The sequence below is a fragment of the Mus caroli genome, unplaced genomic scaffold (genome assembly GCF_978045245.1).
Source record: "Mus caroli unplaced genomic scaffold, Mus_caroli_1 scaffold_2, whole genome shotgun sequence".
NCBI classification, from domain to species: domain Eukaryota; kingdom Metazoa; phylum Chordata; class Mammalia; order Rodentia; family Muridae; genus Mus; species Mus caroli.
In genome coordinates this window covers 3,589,627-3,608,030 of record NW_028227257.1, presented here as the reverse complement: position 1 = coordinate 3,608,030, position 18,404 = coordinate 3,589,627, and the positions used below count along the sequence as shown (strand labels likewise).

At 49.5% G+C, this 18,404-nt stretch overlaps 1 protein-coding gene across 5 annotated transcripts in view; it reads left to right on the top strand.

The window, feature by feature from the left end:
* Positions 1–18,404, top strand: part of Phactr3 (phosphatase and actin regulator 3) — a 219,832-nt gene that overhangs the window by 195,049 nt on the left and 6,379 nt on the right. For all 5 annotated transcript variants that reach the window (XM_021152545.3, XM_021152538.2, XM_029474384.2 and 2 more), the window contains exon 9: positions 15,419–15,474. In XM_021152545.3, the coding sequence (XP_021008204.2) occupies positions 15,419–15,474 (56 nt within the window). The remainder of the gene's footprint in view (positions 1–15,418; positions 15,475–18,404) is intronic.

Sequence of the window (18,404 nt, the reverse complement as noted above, 5' to 3'; positions counted from 1 at the left end):
CAAATGGATGAACAGATGAGCAGATGGATTGGGCAGAAACAGATGGTCAAGTGATTTTTGCACTTTTCTTGGTAGGTAGAGGGATCGATTTTCAGGGTGCACCAGGCAGAATGGACAAGAATTGAGTTCAACAGAATGTGCGTTGAATGAGTACCTTCCTCTGTGTGGCAAGTTTTTAGGTACATCGAGGCACAACATCCGGTTTACTGATTTGACATGTGACTGTGACTGTGACTGGTGTGTTCAGAAGCTTGTCTTGGATTCGAAAGCCCTTGGGTTTTTCAGTGCACATAGACAATTCTAGAGGTGGGTTCTGTTGTGGAGGTGTTACCCAGGTTGGAAAGGATACACTTTCTATCCTAGTAAAATGGTCTCAGAGCTAGCTACACCTAGAACTGTGCCTCAAGCCTCTAATGGGATGTTCTTTCTCATTTCTCTAATAGGGATATTTGGCCAACAAACATAACTGGGGTGTGTGTGTGTGTGTGTGTGTGTGTGTGTGTGTGTGCTGTAAGCCACTCCATGTGAGTTCTGGGAACTGAACTCGGGTCTTCTGCAAGAACAGTAATTAAGCCCTTCTAACTGCTGACCCAGCTCTCTATCCTAGAAGGAAAAAAATCTAAATAGGGCTTATTATTACTGAATTTTGGGAGTTCCTTATTTAACCTGGAAAAAATTATATGGAATATCCTTCATTTAAATTCTGTTGAGAATCTGTCTGAATTTTCAAAAACAATGTGAGGACACCACAGCATACATGTGGACTGTAGTGGGCCTGAGATCACCCACTGGCATCCATGGCTATGAGTTGACGTGTATGTGTGTGTGTGTGTGTGTGTGTGAGTTTATTTGCATCTACTATTGTTACAGTCACACACATGTGTAATACATTTGTTCATATTCACATCGCCACACTCTCTGCTTTTACCCTCCTTGCTGGTTCCTTCCTCTGTTTCTGAGTTTCCTTATTTCGTTTCATTATTTTATAAGATGGAGTCTCATTTAGCCCAAGACTCCTCTCTGCAGCAGAGGACACACCCTTAGGCTGACTGTGGGGATGGACACAAACATCCCAGACACAACACACACAGAGTGATCCAGTTAAGGTGGTACCGATGACCTTGGCTACCTGACAAGTCTCAAACGTACTGAGGATGACCTTGAACTTGTGACCCTCCTGTCTGTATCTTTTGAGAGCTGGGATGCAGGTGTGAGCCGTCATGCCCAGCCTGTGTTCGTTTTGAGCAGTATGATCCTGTCTACGGGAGTGAGCACCATCTATCTACTCAGCAAACACTGGAGCCTGGCTGACTCCATGTGTGACCTGACCTGCTCCACACTGGCAGTCTTCACTGTCTTCCCTGATGGAGGAGGGGACAGAGGGACTCTCTTCCCTCAGATCCCACTCTTGTTTTCTGGGAATCTCAGTGTGGTGGTGGGGAGTAGGGCTCAGACAACAGAAGTTGATCAGGGACAGTGTCCCATAGCAGGCACCCACTTCCCTCCCTGTAAAGTGGGTCAGACTGTGGGCAGGACTCAGGGAGATCCCCGTGGAAGAAAACAAACAAGCTGGAAGGGATGAGATCTAGAGTCTGTCGGTTTAAGCAGCTTTCTTGAGATGCAATCCCCATGTTATCTTATTTTGGACTTGCCATGTAGCCAAGGTTGGTACCATCTTGACTGGATCACGCTGTGTGTCTGCTGTGTCTGGGATGTTTGTGTCCCGCCCACAGTCGGCCTGAGAGTATGTCTGCTGCTGCAGAGAGAAGTCTGTGGCTCACTATCTGGATCCCTACCTTCAGAGCAACACCTAAGCCACATGGATACTCAATCATTTGGAATTGTTATTGGAGTCATTGCCATCTTTGTCAAACCTTTACCACCCAGTGAGCATCTTGGTTGGTCATCGCCTTCATCTTCGTCTCTATTCTTATGTTCTCATTATCCACATATTCTCCAATATCCTCCTTATCAATTTCACCACATCCCTCTTCCTCCTCATCACCGTTGTCTCAGCAACAGCCTCACCCTCATCTTCAGCCTATTTACTCCTGGTGTGTCTTCATGGAGGAGAATGTACTCAGGCAATGCTGGCTGTGGATCCTCTTGATTCCCAGTCCTACCTGGGAGGGGCAGAGCACATAAGTGAAGCACATAAATGAAGCTAGGTAAGGGAGCATGTGCGCACTCCTGCCTGGAGGGAAGGAGCTCTTGGAGTTGGTGGGGCCAGGTAGGGACACTACAGATGATCTTCTAGCCAGGGACACTCCTGTACAGTGGTGTGGTTGGGAAGTTGGTATCAAGTGTTGGTCATCCTTGAAGGACCTGATCAACAGCACTCTTTTTCTATGTTAAGTGCAGGAGTGAAGTTTGGCTGACCTTTGATCCCAGCAAACCCTAAGCATGGTTACTGGGGCTTCCTGTAGATCAGCAGTGTCCAGCAAAGTGAGCTCAGCTCGGTTTCTGCCTTGGTCCCACCATACCCCCCCCCCGGCCTTGTCTCCTGTTCCACCTCTGTTCCCAGTTGTCCCTCACGGGAAGGAGACTGCCCAAGTACTTCCAAGTCAGCGTTAGAACTGATCTAAGAAGAGAGGCTAGGTAGGAAGCTGGAGTCTTCTCCTATAGGTTCTCTAAACCTGTCATGGCAGTAGGTGAGAGGAACCAAGGAAGAAGGAAGGACAGACAGCTAGACCAGTGGTTGGGAAACATCATATCCTTTAGGGAGATGCTGCTTCTCCACATCTGGTTCTAGAGCCCAGATGTGGCCCTGTGCGTTAGAGACAGTCCCTTGGGCTTTTATAAATACCCACCCTGTTCCTCATGTGCTGCCCGGGATATGGGCATCTAGGAGAAGCTAGGGTGGGAGGGATGAGGGAACTCTAAGGGCCCTGGGCAATTAGACCAATGGTACCTCCCCTCCTTTGAGACAGTCCTTCCTCATTACCACTGCAATTCATTTCATCCACAGAGACTTCCTGGGTGCCCTTGTGTGGCCCTCTGTGCTGCACATGGCTGCAGTTCAGAGCCCATTCCTCAGCTCCAAGCCCTGGGGTTCTATCATGGGGTTCTTAGGACACGAAATCACACACGCCTGTCCGAGCATCAGATGCTGTGTCCAGCCACACACCCAGAAGCGCTTCTGCTCCCAGTATGATAGGTGGGAACTTCTGATGGGAGGAACCTAGATGCACCTTCCACAAGAGGTATGAGAGAGTAGACACCCAGAGAGGCAGCACAGACTCCACAGGCATTTACAACATCCAGTCCTTACGTCCAGGCACACTCACCCCACAGCAGCTTTGGAAGCATTCTGCTCTGGCTCTGGAATGTTTCATTTGGCTTTCATAGACATGTTCCTTTACTAACCAGAGCAAGTCAAGCAGTCGGTGTACAGAGAGCTTAATTAAATTACCTAATTCCAGCAATAAGCACAGCTGGTACCACAGGGCTGGGAACAGCAGATGCCACCTGTGGATGGCGAGAACAGAGCTGTAGGGTCACTGTAGGCAGGGTTGGTGTGCAGGTCTGGACCTAGGAGAGAGCAGACCCGAGAACAGCTTGGCCTCTCAGGCAAGTCTGCAGCTGTGTGCCTGGGTGGGCTCCCTCCTGCTTCAGGAGTCTGTCTGCTTGAGGCCTTTGCCTCTTTGTGTCTGGCTCACTGGAGGTTCCACACTAAGCTCAAAATCTACTTCCCCCTGGGGTAGCTGGTGTGGGCTAGATTGCAGCTACTGGACCCTGCCACTTGATTCTTTGGGAATTTGGTTGGGTAACTGGGGGTGGCCATCTTGTCAGGCTGAGATCTCTGACTTGTTCAACTCTGACCATCAGAGAGACAAGATGGGAGGTAGTTCAAAGGCAGATAGGACTCCACAGTTAATCCTGGAGAGGCCAGCATTGAGGCAAAGGTTGAGTGGCGCCCAGGTTTCGTTGTGGGTGTGTGGTTAGGGTGGGGTGTGGGTGTGTCCACATGTATGCACATATGTAAAGCCGGAGGCCAACCTTGTGTGTCATCCCCAGGGATGTCCACTTCCTTTGAGTCTCTGATTGGGCTGAAGTTTACCAGTGAGGTTAGGCTGGTCAGCAAGCCCCAAGGATCTTTCCCCCTGCTTCCCAGCAGATACCTGGATAGTAACTAGACCAGCACCGCTTGGTTCTGAGTATGTGAACTCAGGCCCTTGTTGTATTCAGGTGCCTCCAGCTGAGCCACCTCCCCAGCCCTGACAGGTTACTTTGCATGGTGTGAGCCTGCTAAGTGCTCACTTGTTGCTGTTATGTTTATTCAAGTCTGTCTGTCAAGCCTTCCACACCAGGGCCAACATAGAGGCTTCAGCTTTTTACACACCACATTTTCACTATAGTGTGTGTGTGTGTGTAGAATGCATATGCATGTGTATAATATTATTCAAGACACTTGGAAAACATGTTCTTAGAATTGGGTCTGGTGATGAGAACAGGTGTGTAAATTCTGTGAGCTTCTTTGAGACAGAATCCCACTATGTAGCCTTGGGTGGCCTTGAGCTCTTAATGCTTCTGTCTCAGCCCTCTAAGTTCTAGGATAATAGGTGGGTGACACCTTGCCTGGTCACATTTGTCATTTTCGACAGTGGAGGATTATGACTACAGGAGAATATACCTACAGGGCCCATGTTTTGGTCCAACCAGTGATGATTTGATGTCCCCATCTCTCCCCTAAGTGAGGAAAAACTATGTTTTCACCAGGACTAGCAGAAGGTCTCATCTCCATTCTTGTCAGCTGCGGTTGGGGTACCCTGTCCCCATTCTTGACATCTCTCCTCCAGATCACTGTTGTCTGTCTCTCTGCAGTGCCATGATGGTTTCATGTGGCCAGGGCCACTCACTGGACTCTGCAGGCGTCTCTGTAGGACTAAGTAACAGTTTTTGCTGTCTGTGTCCCTTATGCGTGAGACCATGCACAATGGCAGGGTCCTGGTCACTCCTCCTACACGCTGGCCAGCACTGTAGAAGGGGGTAAGGATTAACAGTGAGGGACAGAGTTCCTTCCCCTGGGAAGGGCTCAAACACCTATGTGACCAGATCCGCTCTTCTCTTGTGGTTACCCACAGGATGCCTCTTGCTGGTGGCCATTCTCTAGCCAATTGTATTTTCAGGAGTAGTCAATGATGCTCTGCTTCCTTATTCTGAGCCTTGCAAATATCCCAGTCAGTTTCCTGGACAGAGGGAATACATTCAGGGCCCAGAAGCCCTGAGGTGGGGGCAAGCTTGGTGAGCATTGTTTCTGAATGTTTGCCCCCAAACTCACATGCTCCCCACCCCCCCCCCCCCCAGTGAGATGCCGTTTGGGGTGCAGCTTTGGGAAGATAATTAGGGTGACAAACGTAACACCTAAAAAAAGCAACTTACAGAAGGAATGGCTTGCTATGGCTCACAGTGCAGAGGTGCAGCCCTCCATTGCTGGGAAGCCATGGTAGCAGGAGTGTGAGGCAGCTGGTCACACTGCAGCCACAGTCAGGAAGGGGGGAGATGAACGCTGGTGGTCATCTCACCTTCTCATTTCTATTCAGTGAAGGACCACAGCCCATGGGATGTGCCACCCACTCCAGGTCATGCCTTCCCATCTCAGTTAAAGTTTCTGGAAACATCCTCACAGACACACCCAGCAGTGTGTCTCCTGGGTAATTCCAAATCCAACCAAGCTAACAGTGAAAATGACCCATCACAGCTTCCTATGGAAGGGGCCCAGGGAGACTGCCCTTCCCAGCGTGTGTGAGCAGAGGGAGTGTGTTTGCTAACCCACACGCTGGTTCCTAAGCTGAGACGTTCCACACTCCAGAGACGTGAGACATGCGTTTCTGCCCTTTACTAGCCACTCTGGTTGTGGGTTATTGTTATGGAAGACAGAGTAAACCAGAAAGTCAGCCAGGCCAAAAGAAAGAGGACCAGAGGAGGAGCCAGCAGAGAGCTGGAGGTGGGAGGTGGTGGGGAAGGGCAGGATAGGCAGATCAGGATGAAGCACAGTTCCTGGGAGTGCTTTCTGCCAACCAGCTGCATGTCCACCTGGCCTCCTTTCAGGATCCCTGTCATGGAGCCAGTGACCCTGACCTGGGCTCCTATGGGACCAGTGTAGACTCTGCTTTGGGACCAGAGGGCTGAGTTGGGTAGCAGGGATTCAATCAGGTATGGGCCACCATTTGCCCTCTGCCCTTTATCCTTGGCAGCAGCTTGCTGACCAGCTTAGACATATCTATGCATTATTTTTTCACTTGTGCGAGGTCAGGAGGGACCATGTATGTCCCATGCACCTTTCTAGTAGCGGATGTATGATATGCACAGGCTGGCCTGTGTCAGCACCTAGCTGTGGTGCTGTCTTGGCATCTAACCCTGCTCACACTCATCCTACTCTACCCTGCCCTCTCTTTTTGACACGTGTGCTCCTGGCTCTTCTCCGTGTAGTACACTGAGAATCAGTACCTGACAGGGGACATTTAGAATGATATTCTGTTTTCTTCCCTGAGAGGAAATACCTTCCCACAGGCAGCTTACATGCTATGTCCTGTGGTGAGCAACCTGTCTTTCCTCTCCACGTATACTCAACCACAGCTTTTTTCCTCTCTCATGGAGGATGCTCTATTGCCCATTGGGGTCTATCTGTTCTGAGTGCTTGTATCACTATAGAGAGCAGAACAGGGAAGGCAAAGTTGATGCCTCCCAGGTATCCTGAGACTCATCTAGAGAGGCAAGTGCTCTTGGCTGGTGGTCTCTGCCTATTTGCCAGGAAACTGGAAGCAGGACCTTCCCAGTCCTAGCATCCCAGGAACTCTGACTCCTGCTGCCAGGGGACACCTGGCAACCTGGATACCTGGAAAACCTTTTCCCACATAGGATGTTTGGGGGCAGTGCCAGACAAAGGACACAGGAAGCCTCACAGGTGACATCGTCCACACTCTGCCATTAACACTCCTCACTGTGGATGTAGAGAGGCACCCGTGGGGGCAGAGATGCATGTCAGCCATTGGCAGGCCAGCCATCCTTGGGGCCTCTGGGAATTCTGGGATAGGATCATGAAGGGTCAGTGGTGGGTGCCTGTCCAGTGATTCTGTCCCGACCCCAGGAAGTGTCCTGAAGCTTAAGGGCCAGCTCCTGAGCAGTGAAGATCCCCCCCACACACACACACACTTGACTTTGAACATCCCCTGATACTATCAAGGATGTGAGCTGTGGCACATGGACAAGCACGATACATCTTGTTGAAATGGCTTGCAGACTGCTTCCTGGAAGGCAAAGGCTCTGGAACCAAAGGGAATAAGGAGCCTTGTTCTGTCCAGAGCCTTACCAAGAATCTTCCCTGTGTTTCCAGAAGCATCTGCTCGGACGTGACGGCCTCCCTCTGTGCCTGGTGCATGAGCAGCTGACGTCATCCTGATATCTGTGTAGGTGTAGCAATGCGGCTCTCACCCCGGCTCCCAGTGAGGTCGTGTCTGAACTCCCGCATAAAATGTGTGCAATTGTATGGAAACTTAATTTCCCCCTTTCCCCTCATATTCTGAATATGACATAACATTGATTTTGTGTGTGTGCGTGTGCGCACGTGCATGCATGCATGTAGGACAGAGGCCCATGGTGTCTTCCTCAGTTTGTCTCCATCCTTATCTTTGAGACAAGGTTTCACACTGAATTCAGAGCTCACTGACTTAGCTTGGCCAGACAGCGGGTCTTCCAGTGTCCACCTCCTCAATGGTGGTATTGCAGGCCTGAGATGCTGTGACCCATTTATTTACATAGGTGCAGATCTTGGGTCCTCATGCTTCCATGGCAAATCCTTCTCTACTGAGTTCTCTCTCCTTCCCCTGATACGCTTTAAGTAACCGTGAGGGCTGATTGGAGGTAAAGTTGGGTGGCAGTGTGTGCTGTGCAAGGGGATGCAGGTCTAGAAGGGATGGGAGTTGGGCATCCCAGCCCAGGAGCCCATCTGAAGCTGTTGACATCTCATGGCAAAGGACAGGGAGCAGGAACAGGAAGTGATGCAAGAATTGTCACGGACTGTCCAGCCTTGCTGATAACAGTTGGATCATGGAGTTCATCATGGGGCTTCACAAATGCCAGCTTTCAGTGGAGCTAGAAAGGAAAAGGACTCTGGGTGGCTGTCACTATGCTCAGGTGAGAGGCTAGTGGCTTGGATCTGGTGCATCCTAGGCGAACACACAGATGTGGAGACTCCTGAGGTACTGGGAGTGAATACAATTAGAAGCAGATTGTTAGTGGGAATCAATTCTAAGATGGGCAGTGGATACTGAGCAAGCCAGAGGTATGAGAAGAGGCTGGTTTTGGACGTGGGAATAGAGACACTGGGTCCATACTCACCCTTGTGTACAGAAAGCTGGTGTAGGCAGCTGCTGTGACAGGATCACTGTGAGTGAGTGTGTGTGTGTGTGTGTGTGTGTGTGTGTGTGTGCAGTTGGCATCTCCCTAGGTCAGCCTTTGATGAGTTAGGAATACACTAGTCAGAGGGATGTGATCCCAGTGTGGACACATACTTTCCACTCTAGGTCCGGAGCTGGCTGGGACCTCTGTGGGGTGCTCAGTCCTGGTCTTCTCATGCCTGCTTGCTCTTGTCATGTGGGGAGAGGATCACTCTATTCTTGACCTCTATTCTCCAGGTGTCCTGTCATCCAGGGATCTGCAACTCAGGGTACATACCTGCCTGTTTTGAGGACAGCGGGCAGGAGTGCAGAGAGCTTTCCACTTTCCTGGTCCTGGATCTGAATGGTAGTGTTTGGCACACCCTCACTGGGAAATCCCAGTTTCCTAGTGACTCAGGGCTGGCTGTGGGGCAGGATTGCCTCCCAAAATAGCCGCAGTCTCTGTGGGTGCAGCGCTGTCTGCTCTCCAGCGGCAGCCTGTCTCTAGGAGGCGACTGCCTCTTCGAGAAGGAACCTCTCAATGTTGTACCAAAGCTTAGTTGATCTAGTAGGAAACCCTGAGTGGAGTCTTTGTTGGGATGACACTGCACGAATTGACGCTTGTGGAGGGGTAAGTCTGCATCCCTTCTTAAGCCAAGCCTACTGTGCTCAGGCTTCTCAAAATTTCCTGTCAACCTGCAGTCATCTGGCCAGGAGCACCAGGTAGCTAAGACCATATGTCAAGGAGGACATAGAAACTGCTGTCCTCAGAGGGCAGGATGTGTGCTGCCTCGTGCTTCTGTCTCAGCTGGTCCTGATGGAACCTGAGACATGGGTGTATCATCTGCCCACTGTTCAGAAGAAAAACTGAACATCAAAGGGAATAGGTACCTTATCAATATCACAGGACTTACAAATGCATTTACTCCTGTCTCTGCCTCGGACCAAGGCCCTTCTCATACAGGACGATGGGTGAGAGTCATGGAAGCTGCAAGTTATTTGAGCTGAGGATACCAAGAGAGTTTAGAGAGAAGGTAAAGGGGGCCCATTGCCCAAAGATGGACACGCTATATGAATTAGGATCCCAAGGTAGATTAAGGCTTAGATACAATGACCTGGGAAGGTTTCACAGGGGAACTGTGTGGGGAGGAGGGGGAGGTAAAAACAGTGCTGCAGCAGACAGAGATGGCAGGCATGTGTGTGCTGAGTGCTCTCTTCATGGAGCCATGAGGCTCAGAGAAGGGCTGGGCAGGGCTCCTCCAGGGTTAGCTTGAGATGCCGTGGCTGGGGTGAGAGCACATGAGAAGGCTGGGTGCCACAGAGCCATGTCTGAGGCTTGCTCTAATTTCATACAAAGGCTCCTGTCATTCTTACATACATGGTGGAAAGATGTTTACATGTAATGACATGGAATGTGTGATAGTAAGAAAAGCATTGAGACCTCTTTGCCCACAAAACCTCATCTCGCTTTTTGCACTGGTGATCTGTATGTCTTGGGATGGTCTTTGTGGGCAGACAACAGCTTTCGAGAGTGTGATACATTGAGATGTCGTAGGTGTGCATGAGCATATGACAAGAACATCCAGAATCATCTTTCCTGGAATTTGGAATCACACATGATCTATACAAATTGTTCTCATCCCGAGGAACCAGATACCAGTGTTTGTTCCTTCATGGTGGCCGTGGCTTTGTCCTAAGGCAGCAGTCACTCTAGTCTACACTCTGGTTCTGCGAGCTCAGATATAGTTTGCACGTATGAGTGAAATCAAGGTATCTGTCTTTCTGTGTCTGCCTAATTAACTAAACACAATGAGCTCTAGATTGTTCTGTGGTGGTGTTCCCAGTGTCGTCCTCCCAGGAGCTCTGAGGTGTCAGTGTGAAAGAGCATGTGCTGTGGGACCAGAAGTGGCAGCTAGACTGTACTTCTTTGGCAGCTCCCAGCATTGACCTACTCTACCTCAACTTTCCCTCCCCTTTGTAGTTAAGCCCAGTCTGACTCACATCAAGACCTTCTTCTGGGATAGCTGTGGTCTTAGCTTTGGGTCCCAGCATCCCACTAAATGTGAACAGGGCTCCTGGTCAGGCCGTCTGGAGAAGCCTGTGATAGCATTTCTCTCTGGCTTAGTCTGGGAGATCACCTGACAATTGGAACCCTTAAGCAGGGTCAGAGGCCCCCGCAGGAGCTTACACACATTGAGTCCTGCACAACTCAGTGACCACAGCCATTATGTGCAAACAAGGCTGGGGCCCTTGCTTCCAGGCTGCAGAACTGAGCACAGAAATGACCCATTCTTTACTGGATGCCTTTGCCAACTGGAGCCAGGACAAAGTCAGGAGTCACCTCAAGCTTGCATCTCTAGGGAACTCACAGGATAGTAGAAAGGTGCCTTGTGAGAGGACAGTGGCTCTTGGCAGATGCACTGTATGGTCCAAGGCTGAAGGTTAGCAGAAAGGCAGAAACTGGACTCCAGGTATCTGAGAGGAAGCAGACAAGCCAGTGCCTGGGTGCTTGGGAGCTAGAGTGGGGCAGGCATGGGTAAAGGGCACCAGCATGAACGCCACATGTGCCTTCTGCCCTGCAGTCGTGGAAATGGCACTGGTTTGTGTGTCTCTGTGTCTGTGTGTTTATGTCTGTGTCTATGTGTGTGTTAGAGGAGGGAAGTGTGCTGGAGCAGGCTGTGGATCTGTGTGGGAGGAGGGAGGAGGGAGGAGGGAGGAGGGAGGAGGGAGGAGGGAGGAGGGAGGATTGTCTGAGTACCTTAGGGAGGAGGGCATATGTGAAGGAGGAAAGAGTGTCTGAGGCAGAGGTGGAAGTATCTGAAAAAGAATATGTGTAAGGGAGGGAACCTTCCCTATATAACAGCTCTTCCTATGGGTTCAGGCCCACAGTGGGGCTGCCAGCAGAGTGGAGACCCAGGCTCTACACTGTGGGGGACAATAGCCACAATGCTGATGTTTACCTATATTTGGTCTATGCGAATCCTCTTAGCCCTGTACATTGCTGAGGTAGGGGATCACACAGTACAGGCCCAGGATGGGGAGAACATGAACCCTGGAAGCCAGTGGCCAGGGCAGAGCTGAGTCTGGTTTTCAGAAGTGAGTGTGCTGACTCTGGGTACTGGCCCGGCAGAGCAGAAGCTTGCCAGCCTTCCACAGACAGGAATGAGGAGGCACCTCTTTACCCTCAGTACTTACCTGGGCATCTCTGCTGGCTACCTCAATCTCTATACTCCAACCTACCCTTTCTCTCTGCCTCCCTGTGCCCTGACTGCCCATTCTTGGAGTCACCGTGTGAGCTATAAGTGACTTTCAGGTGGACAGCCACAGAAGTCCACTGAGGGTGTCACTTTCCTATCAGCTCCCCTGCACTCAATCCAACAGGGATCCATGGACGCCTGGAATCTGTGATGCTTGCCGGCACTAGGTGAAGTACAGTCCTAGCCTGTTCTGTTCCTCCGGCCTTCCAACACTCTCCTCTGTGTAGGACTGGATGCTACTGTGTTGCAATATTTCTTTCCTTGGGGCCTTTCAGCTCCATGGTGCTGTACTTAGCTACCCCATCAAGCCTCACTGTAGGGAGTCAGCTCAAGATGGGAAGTCACTGTCACCAAACCATGGGCAGGGCAGCGGCAATGAGAGCCAAGAGCTATGCACCCCACTGGGCCAAGAGCTATGCATCCCCATGGGCCTTCCCTGCACCTCTCAGTGCTCCTTGGCTTCCAGAGTTGTTCTGCTAGAGCAATTTCTTGCTGTTTCCTGGCTCCTTGTCCATAAGATGATGGCACCAAAATGGTAGCACTGTCCAGACCCGGCAGCATTCTTTCCATCCTTCACCAACACCTGCCTGTCTGGGCTCACTGGCAGCAAGGTGTGACAGGTCCACTGTCATGGAGTTCTAGGACCATGAGTAATAAGCTCCTTCAGCGCCTTCCTTCCCAAGGCTGTGGTGCTACCCACAAAATGTCCTCGTGGCCTGAGTGGCCACTGCATCACAGCCAAGGCATCTATGCCTCACTTTCCACTGTGAGAACCTCTTTCTCTAGCCCCAGCCTGTCCATCTGTCCTGAAGGTCAGGCTTCTTGTCTCTCCTGCAGCTGCTGCCCCATCTGCTATGGTTCCAGCTCTCCCTGCTTTGGATCCAGCTGTGAGTTCTAGTTTTTGTTCCGGGGGCTCTTGTGGCCTGGGTTGAGACCAGGTATTTGGATGTCAGACTCCCATGCTGTTCTAGTCTCACAGGGTCTCAGATGCATGGATTGGGAGGGGGGAGGGGTGAGACCTCATTAACTCAGATGCCAGGCTTTGTTCCCCAAACTAAAGCTCAGTTGGTCAAAGCCTCTATGAACTTTTTCTTTCCAGGGTTTTATAACTGGCCTGGGCAGTACATGCTAGTTAAAAAAAAAATGCCTCTATCTTAGAGGTGAGCTTTTCCACAAGTTATCTATGGGTACAGTACTGTGGGAAGAAGTCTGGCCTCCCAGGCCTGGCTTGGCAGATGGGCCAGTAACTTAGCAGAGCCAGATGTGCTTGGTCCTGTGAGATTCTTAGAATAGCCAGCCAAGGGGCTTTGTGGCAATTCAGCTGCCCTGGTGCAGCTGACCATAGTCATTGGTGGGGTCCTGGACACAGGTAAAGAGAGGAGAGTCTGAGAAGTTTGACTGTTTCCAGGCCCAGGCCAATGTATTAAGTCCCTTTGGTCTCTGTCTTCTGCTGGGTAGTAGACTTGAAGAATGCCATTTGGGGCTAGGAAGAAGTACCTGACCCAGGTGAACACTTCACACAAGTAACGTGTGTAATCAGGTATTAGGGAACAAAGTCTGGAGAAAATATTTACTTATAAATGTCAGAGAAGGTATGCATTGACCACCTGAGTCCTGATTCACAAGGACCTTAAAGCCTTGCCCACAACCATCTTGACCTTACAGCCCTTGGGTATGGCCATCCGCGAGGTGGTGTGAATTCTTGAGAGATTTCCGAATTTCAAGCAAATGTTACGAAGAGCCATTCTACATCGACTCAGTCTCTACGACTCTTTGAAGATCTGTTTAGTCCTCGTTGTGTGTGAGACGTAGGACTCAGAAGAGCCAAGTGCCCTGCCTACACATACTTAGCCAGGAAATGATGTGTCCCAAGCTCTGATCACCAGGGTTTGTCCTCCGTTTTCCAAAGCCCATCTTCTTCTGTTCTGTCATATTGCCTATTATGCCATAACCTGCCTGAATAACCCCTGTCTGTGGGGTGCTTCTTAAGCAGACTCAGGGGAGAACACCTTATTCCATGTCATCATGTCCCAGCCCCAGAACCACACTTCCCACAGGATAGCCTGCTCACATAGCATGTCCTCCAAGACCGCGTGGGCTTAACTCCAGCAGATTGTCGTGTTGTCTCTCTTTCTTCCCTTAGTCTTCAAGCCCAGCAAATGAGAAGTTAGGAAAGATTCTATAAAGAGTGTAATCTCCTATGGCTGGCCCCTTTGTCACCAGGGTCTCAGTGCAACTATACCTTCCCCAGGTTCCCCTGCCTTGCCTGGTCTCTTATTCTTTGATTCATTTATTCTATGTCCAGGCCACTATGAAATTGCTGGTGATTTTTGTTTCTTATCTTTTGGATGGTGATCTCTCACAAACCTTCCAGGCTCCGCAATATGTTCACAGGGCTCAGAACAGTATATGATGCATAGCTGGTAGTCCATGGTCATTTGAGAGGGTTTAGGATCATAGCAGTAGGGAGCAAGGACCACATTTGGCAGATATTACCTAGGATAGATGGGAAATGCTTGATTCTGGCTGCCAGCCAGAAGTTGTCAGGGTCCAGGTTCAAATCTCAGGGAACATTAGAAGTAGGGTGGAGGCCACCCCCATCCTGGAAGAGCTGGCAGACAAGGCTCTGGGGAGGCCAAAGCAAACTTGTGCTCCAGTGCAGAGGGAGGTGTGGAGCAGACACACCACGCCCCAAGCTTTGTGCTGGGACAGGGGTTATAAATAGACACGTATTTCTGGAGACAGCACTTTTACAGCGGCAAAATGTTATAGCCCCTGACTCTGAGTATTCAGTGCCTCAGCCCTGATGTTTCTCTGTGGTGGCTGAGGATCCGGAAGTAGGAAGGCTTCTGGCTGCAACCCAAGGCCATTATTTTAGATAGAAATAATTGGAGCTTGGCATTGGTTTTGTCTAATTATGCCTCCCTCTCCTGACAAGCCCTTTGTTTATGTTTTGTGGAGTTTTGATGTTTTATTTTTTGGAGGGGGAGGGGGGGGCTGCGTCCTCCAATTCCCTGAGCCAGAGACCATCTGAAAAGGAAATAGTAATTTGTCTTCACACAGAACACTGGCACACTCCTTGGAGCTGCTGGAGGCAGAGAGGGGAGGAGGGAGGAGGAAGGCAGGCGGGAGGCGCTCGCTTGCGTGTGCGTGGGCGGCTCCCTTCCCTGTTAGCTGGGAGATCCCCAACTGTCATTGGTGTTAAAGCTGTGTGCTCACTGAAGAGAGGCAAGGCTTCTAGGCTGGCCCTAGACACTCCCCCTGGGTGGGGCAGGGCAGAGGAGGCTCCTCTCAGCCTGGCAGGCAACTGGCTGTATTCTTGGGCTGATTTCCTGGTCCTGAGGATGGAGGATGGAGCTGATGCCTGGAAGCAAGGATCTGGGGGCATGGCTGCAACCAGAAGCCTGAACCCCAGCAGTGGTGCTGCCTGCTTCTTCCTAAGCTAGTGGGCAGGGAAAAGATTCTCCTGAATGAATCTCTGCACTGCTTAAGCATGCATGTGGCTGGGTGAAGTGTACACACCAGGCAGGGAGCAGGTGATGATGTGGAGTGCAGCAAGGACTTCCTCAGCGCTGGCTCCGTGGACTGGCTTTCCCTCCCACATGGAAGTCTGACTTGATTTTGCCAGCAAGAGGCTCTAGTGGTCCACTCTTTTCTACCCTTTGGAAGAAGGTGATCTTGAACTTCAGGGGTGTATGCCAGGCACCTCTCACTGCACAGACCTGGGCAGAACTTCCAGGCGGCCACCATGGTGCAAAACATAATCTTAGTGTTTTTCCGCAGAAGGCTGAGCCAGAGACCCGCCGTGGAGGAACTGGAGAGAAGAAATATCCTGAAACGTGAGTAGCAGGAGATTCCTCTAGAGGTTTCCCTCACGTGTGCTACGGCTGCTGCAGGAATCGGAGCTCTCACAGCCCAGCCCAGCTCTGCAGATTCCTTTAATCTGAACAGCTAAGAGATTCTGAAAGAAAAACCTTCAAGTGATTGTATTCAGAAAGCTCCTTCTAAAAGAAATAAAAATAGCTCTCTTCCTAGCATAATTAAAGACACTCTTATCTTCAGATTAGCTGGACCTGTTGACCCAAGGGAAATGAATCATTAGCCCTGTGCATGTTGGGTGCTAAGCAGAGCTCCTAGGGAGTTTGCAGTGGGATTCCTAAGGACATTAGAAATTTCAGACCCAGTCAGGAATTTCTGGGTGCGCCCCTCACTTGTTCCACCTAGGAGAAATAAATAGCTAGCTCACTGGAGCAGGGAAACTTCCATGGCTCAGAACTTTGGGTTCCACCACCCTCTGTACCTCTAGCCTTGTTTCCCCAATTAGGCGTGTATCTGGAGTGTACTGAGCCCAGATGTCCAGCAATAATGTCCACTATATGGAAGTTTCATGGTCTTGGATGATGGAAGGTAGCCAACCCTCAGACGAGCCCTGAGTAGTGCCTGTCTACTAGGACTAGTTTTTTTTTGTTTGTTTGTTTTTTGTTTTTTGTTTTTTTTTTTTTTTTTGGTTTTTCGAGACAGGGTTTCTCTTTATAGCCCTGGCTGTCCTGGAACTCACTTTGTAGACCAGGCTGGCCTCGAACTCAGAAATCCGCCTGCCTCTGCCTCCCGAGTGCTGGGATTAAAGGCGTGCGCCACCACGCCCGGCTAGGACTAGTTTTTAAAGTCTTTTTAATGTGTTGGTCATCCTTGGATCAGCCCAGTGGTGTGACTCTTAAGCTTGTCCCTTGCTGTGTGTTTCACACTCTACTTGCCTGAGTGTTCTTTGTTTGTGATCATCTTTTTCAAAGTTGTAACAGCACCAAGACTGACCTGGTTCTATCAGAGAGGCCAGAGAATCTTGATCTGAACATGCCAGCAAACCCATTCCTCTCTGTCTTAGCCTTAATACTGTCCTTAGCCTTAAAACTACCTACCCCCTCTTGTGTAGACTACTGGGGAAAAATCCTAAGATTAAGGATTCTTTCTTAAAGAAAATGGTAGGGTAATATATATATATATATTTTTAGAAGCCTACATTTGGAGGCCACTGGATTTACTTACTATGCATGCATTAGAGTATTGATAACTAAACAGAGAGTAAGCGTGGAAATGAACGAAGACAGAAGGAACATACACGCGCAAAGAATTCTTTCTTTAAACTCATGTGCTGCTGCTGCTGTTCTGTTCTGTTGCATAGACTGTGGCTGATATTACACTTGATCAAGCCAACAGCATCAAGCCATATTAAAATATAAAGCTCCTTGTGTAAAATTCAAACTTATGTCATTGATACTATTCAAAACTATGGTCTATGCTTCAACAGGGGATGTTCCAGGTTTAGGGTGTCCTCCAGGGATGCTATTGGCACAGGAAGAAGAAAGTCCCATGATTCAGACTAGCCTGGTCCCACTCCTGCTCCCCTCCATAGCAGTGTCTTTTCTTTCACGAGGGCAACCAGGTTCCCCTACCTATGCTTCTAATTGTGTTACTATCTAAAATAAACGGTGGAGTCCTAAAAATAGACAGCCTGGTGAGTGTGAGGAGAGCTAGCAAGTAGCTGGAACTGACTGCACTAATCTTTAGCATGCTGAGGAAAGTGGATTTTCCTTGTGATGGCCATGGCAACGCATCATAAACACAGTGTCTTTGCCAGCCAGCCAGATTTATCCTTAGCTCAGAAGCCTTGTTAGCTGTTTGGAGTGGGAGGATCTGAGAAGCCCATTACTTGACTTGTATGGTTCGGTTTTCTTCTGTGGCAAGGATATGGCCACCACATATGGAACAGCACAGAGCAGCGTAATACGTGTATCTGCGCTTGTGCCTGAATGCTGTCCTTCAAGAGGAGACTTACGAAATGTCAGTGCATCTGACACACACTCAGAATTCTATGTATTTATGGCCTAATTGAGTATGATGACTGGGTTCAGTCTCTGTGTGTGTGTGTTCCCTAATGTTTACCACAAATCTGAGAGTCGTGCTTTCATACCCATTTTACTATTGAAGCAGCTAAGGCCCTGAGGAAATGTGACATTTTTAGCACATGAACATTGGCCTGCCTCTATTGGCTGCCAAGTTCTTAGTCCCCACATCAGAAGCAAACACACTTTCCTAGATACCCATGGAAGCTGCACATGGAGCTATCCAAGGTGCTGGACTAGTTTCCCCAAACTGTTTTTTTGTTTTGTTTTTTTTGTTTTTTTGTTTTTTTGTTTTTTTTAATACTGTGGTATGGCATTTTCACAAAGGGGTGGGGTGGGGTGGGGGAATCCCGCTTTTTTCTTAGTCTTTTCACAAGGAAACTACATGTGGGGTTTGTCCAGGACCTTTGTAAGAAATCAGAACTACTTTCATGCCATACCTTAGCCTCTCAGGGCTGGCCTGATGACATTTTCAGGGTTTCCTGGCTGTTTCACTATTTTGTCACCATAGCTTACAACGATGCATTTTTTATTACCACACATGTCTGAAAAAACAAGCATATGATGTGATTGTGTTTTTCTCTAAAATTCCCTAGTCTACTAGCTTTTAAAATAAAAGGACTATTGGAAAGCATACTCAGATGTATTAAACACCCACATTGCCAGTTCCCCCAATACACTAGTGTTTGAAACATACCATTTAAATAAAAGCATAGAATGTAAGATTGTATTAGATGTAGGTTGCAGAATTTCCCTTCCCCAAACATGACTGTGCTGCTGTCCTGTGTGCTTGTGGGTGCGATCTATTTCTTAGGCAGGAGTTCTGTTAAGGTTGGCAACCTAAGGCTTTATTTAGCGCCTAGAATGCC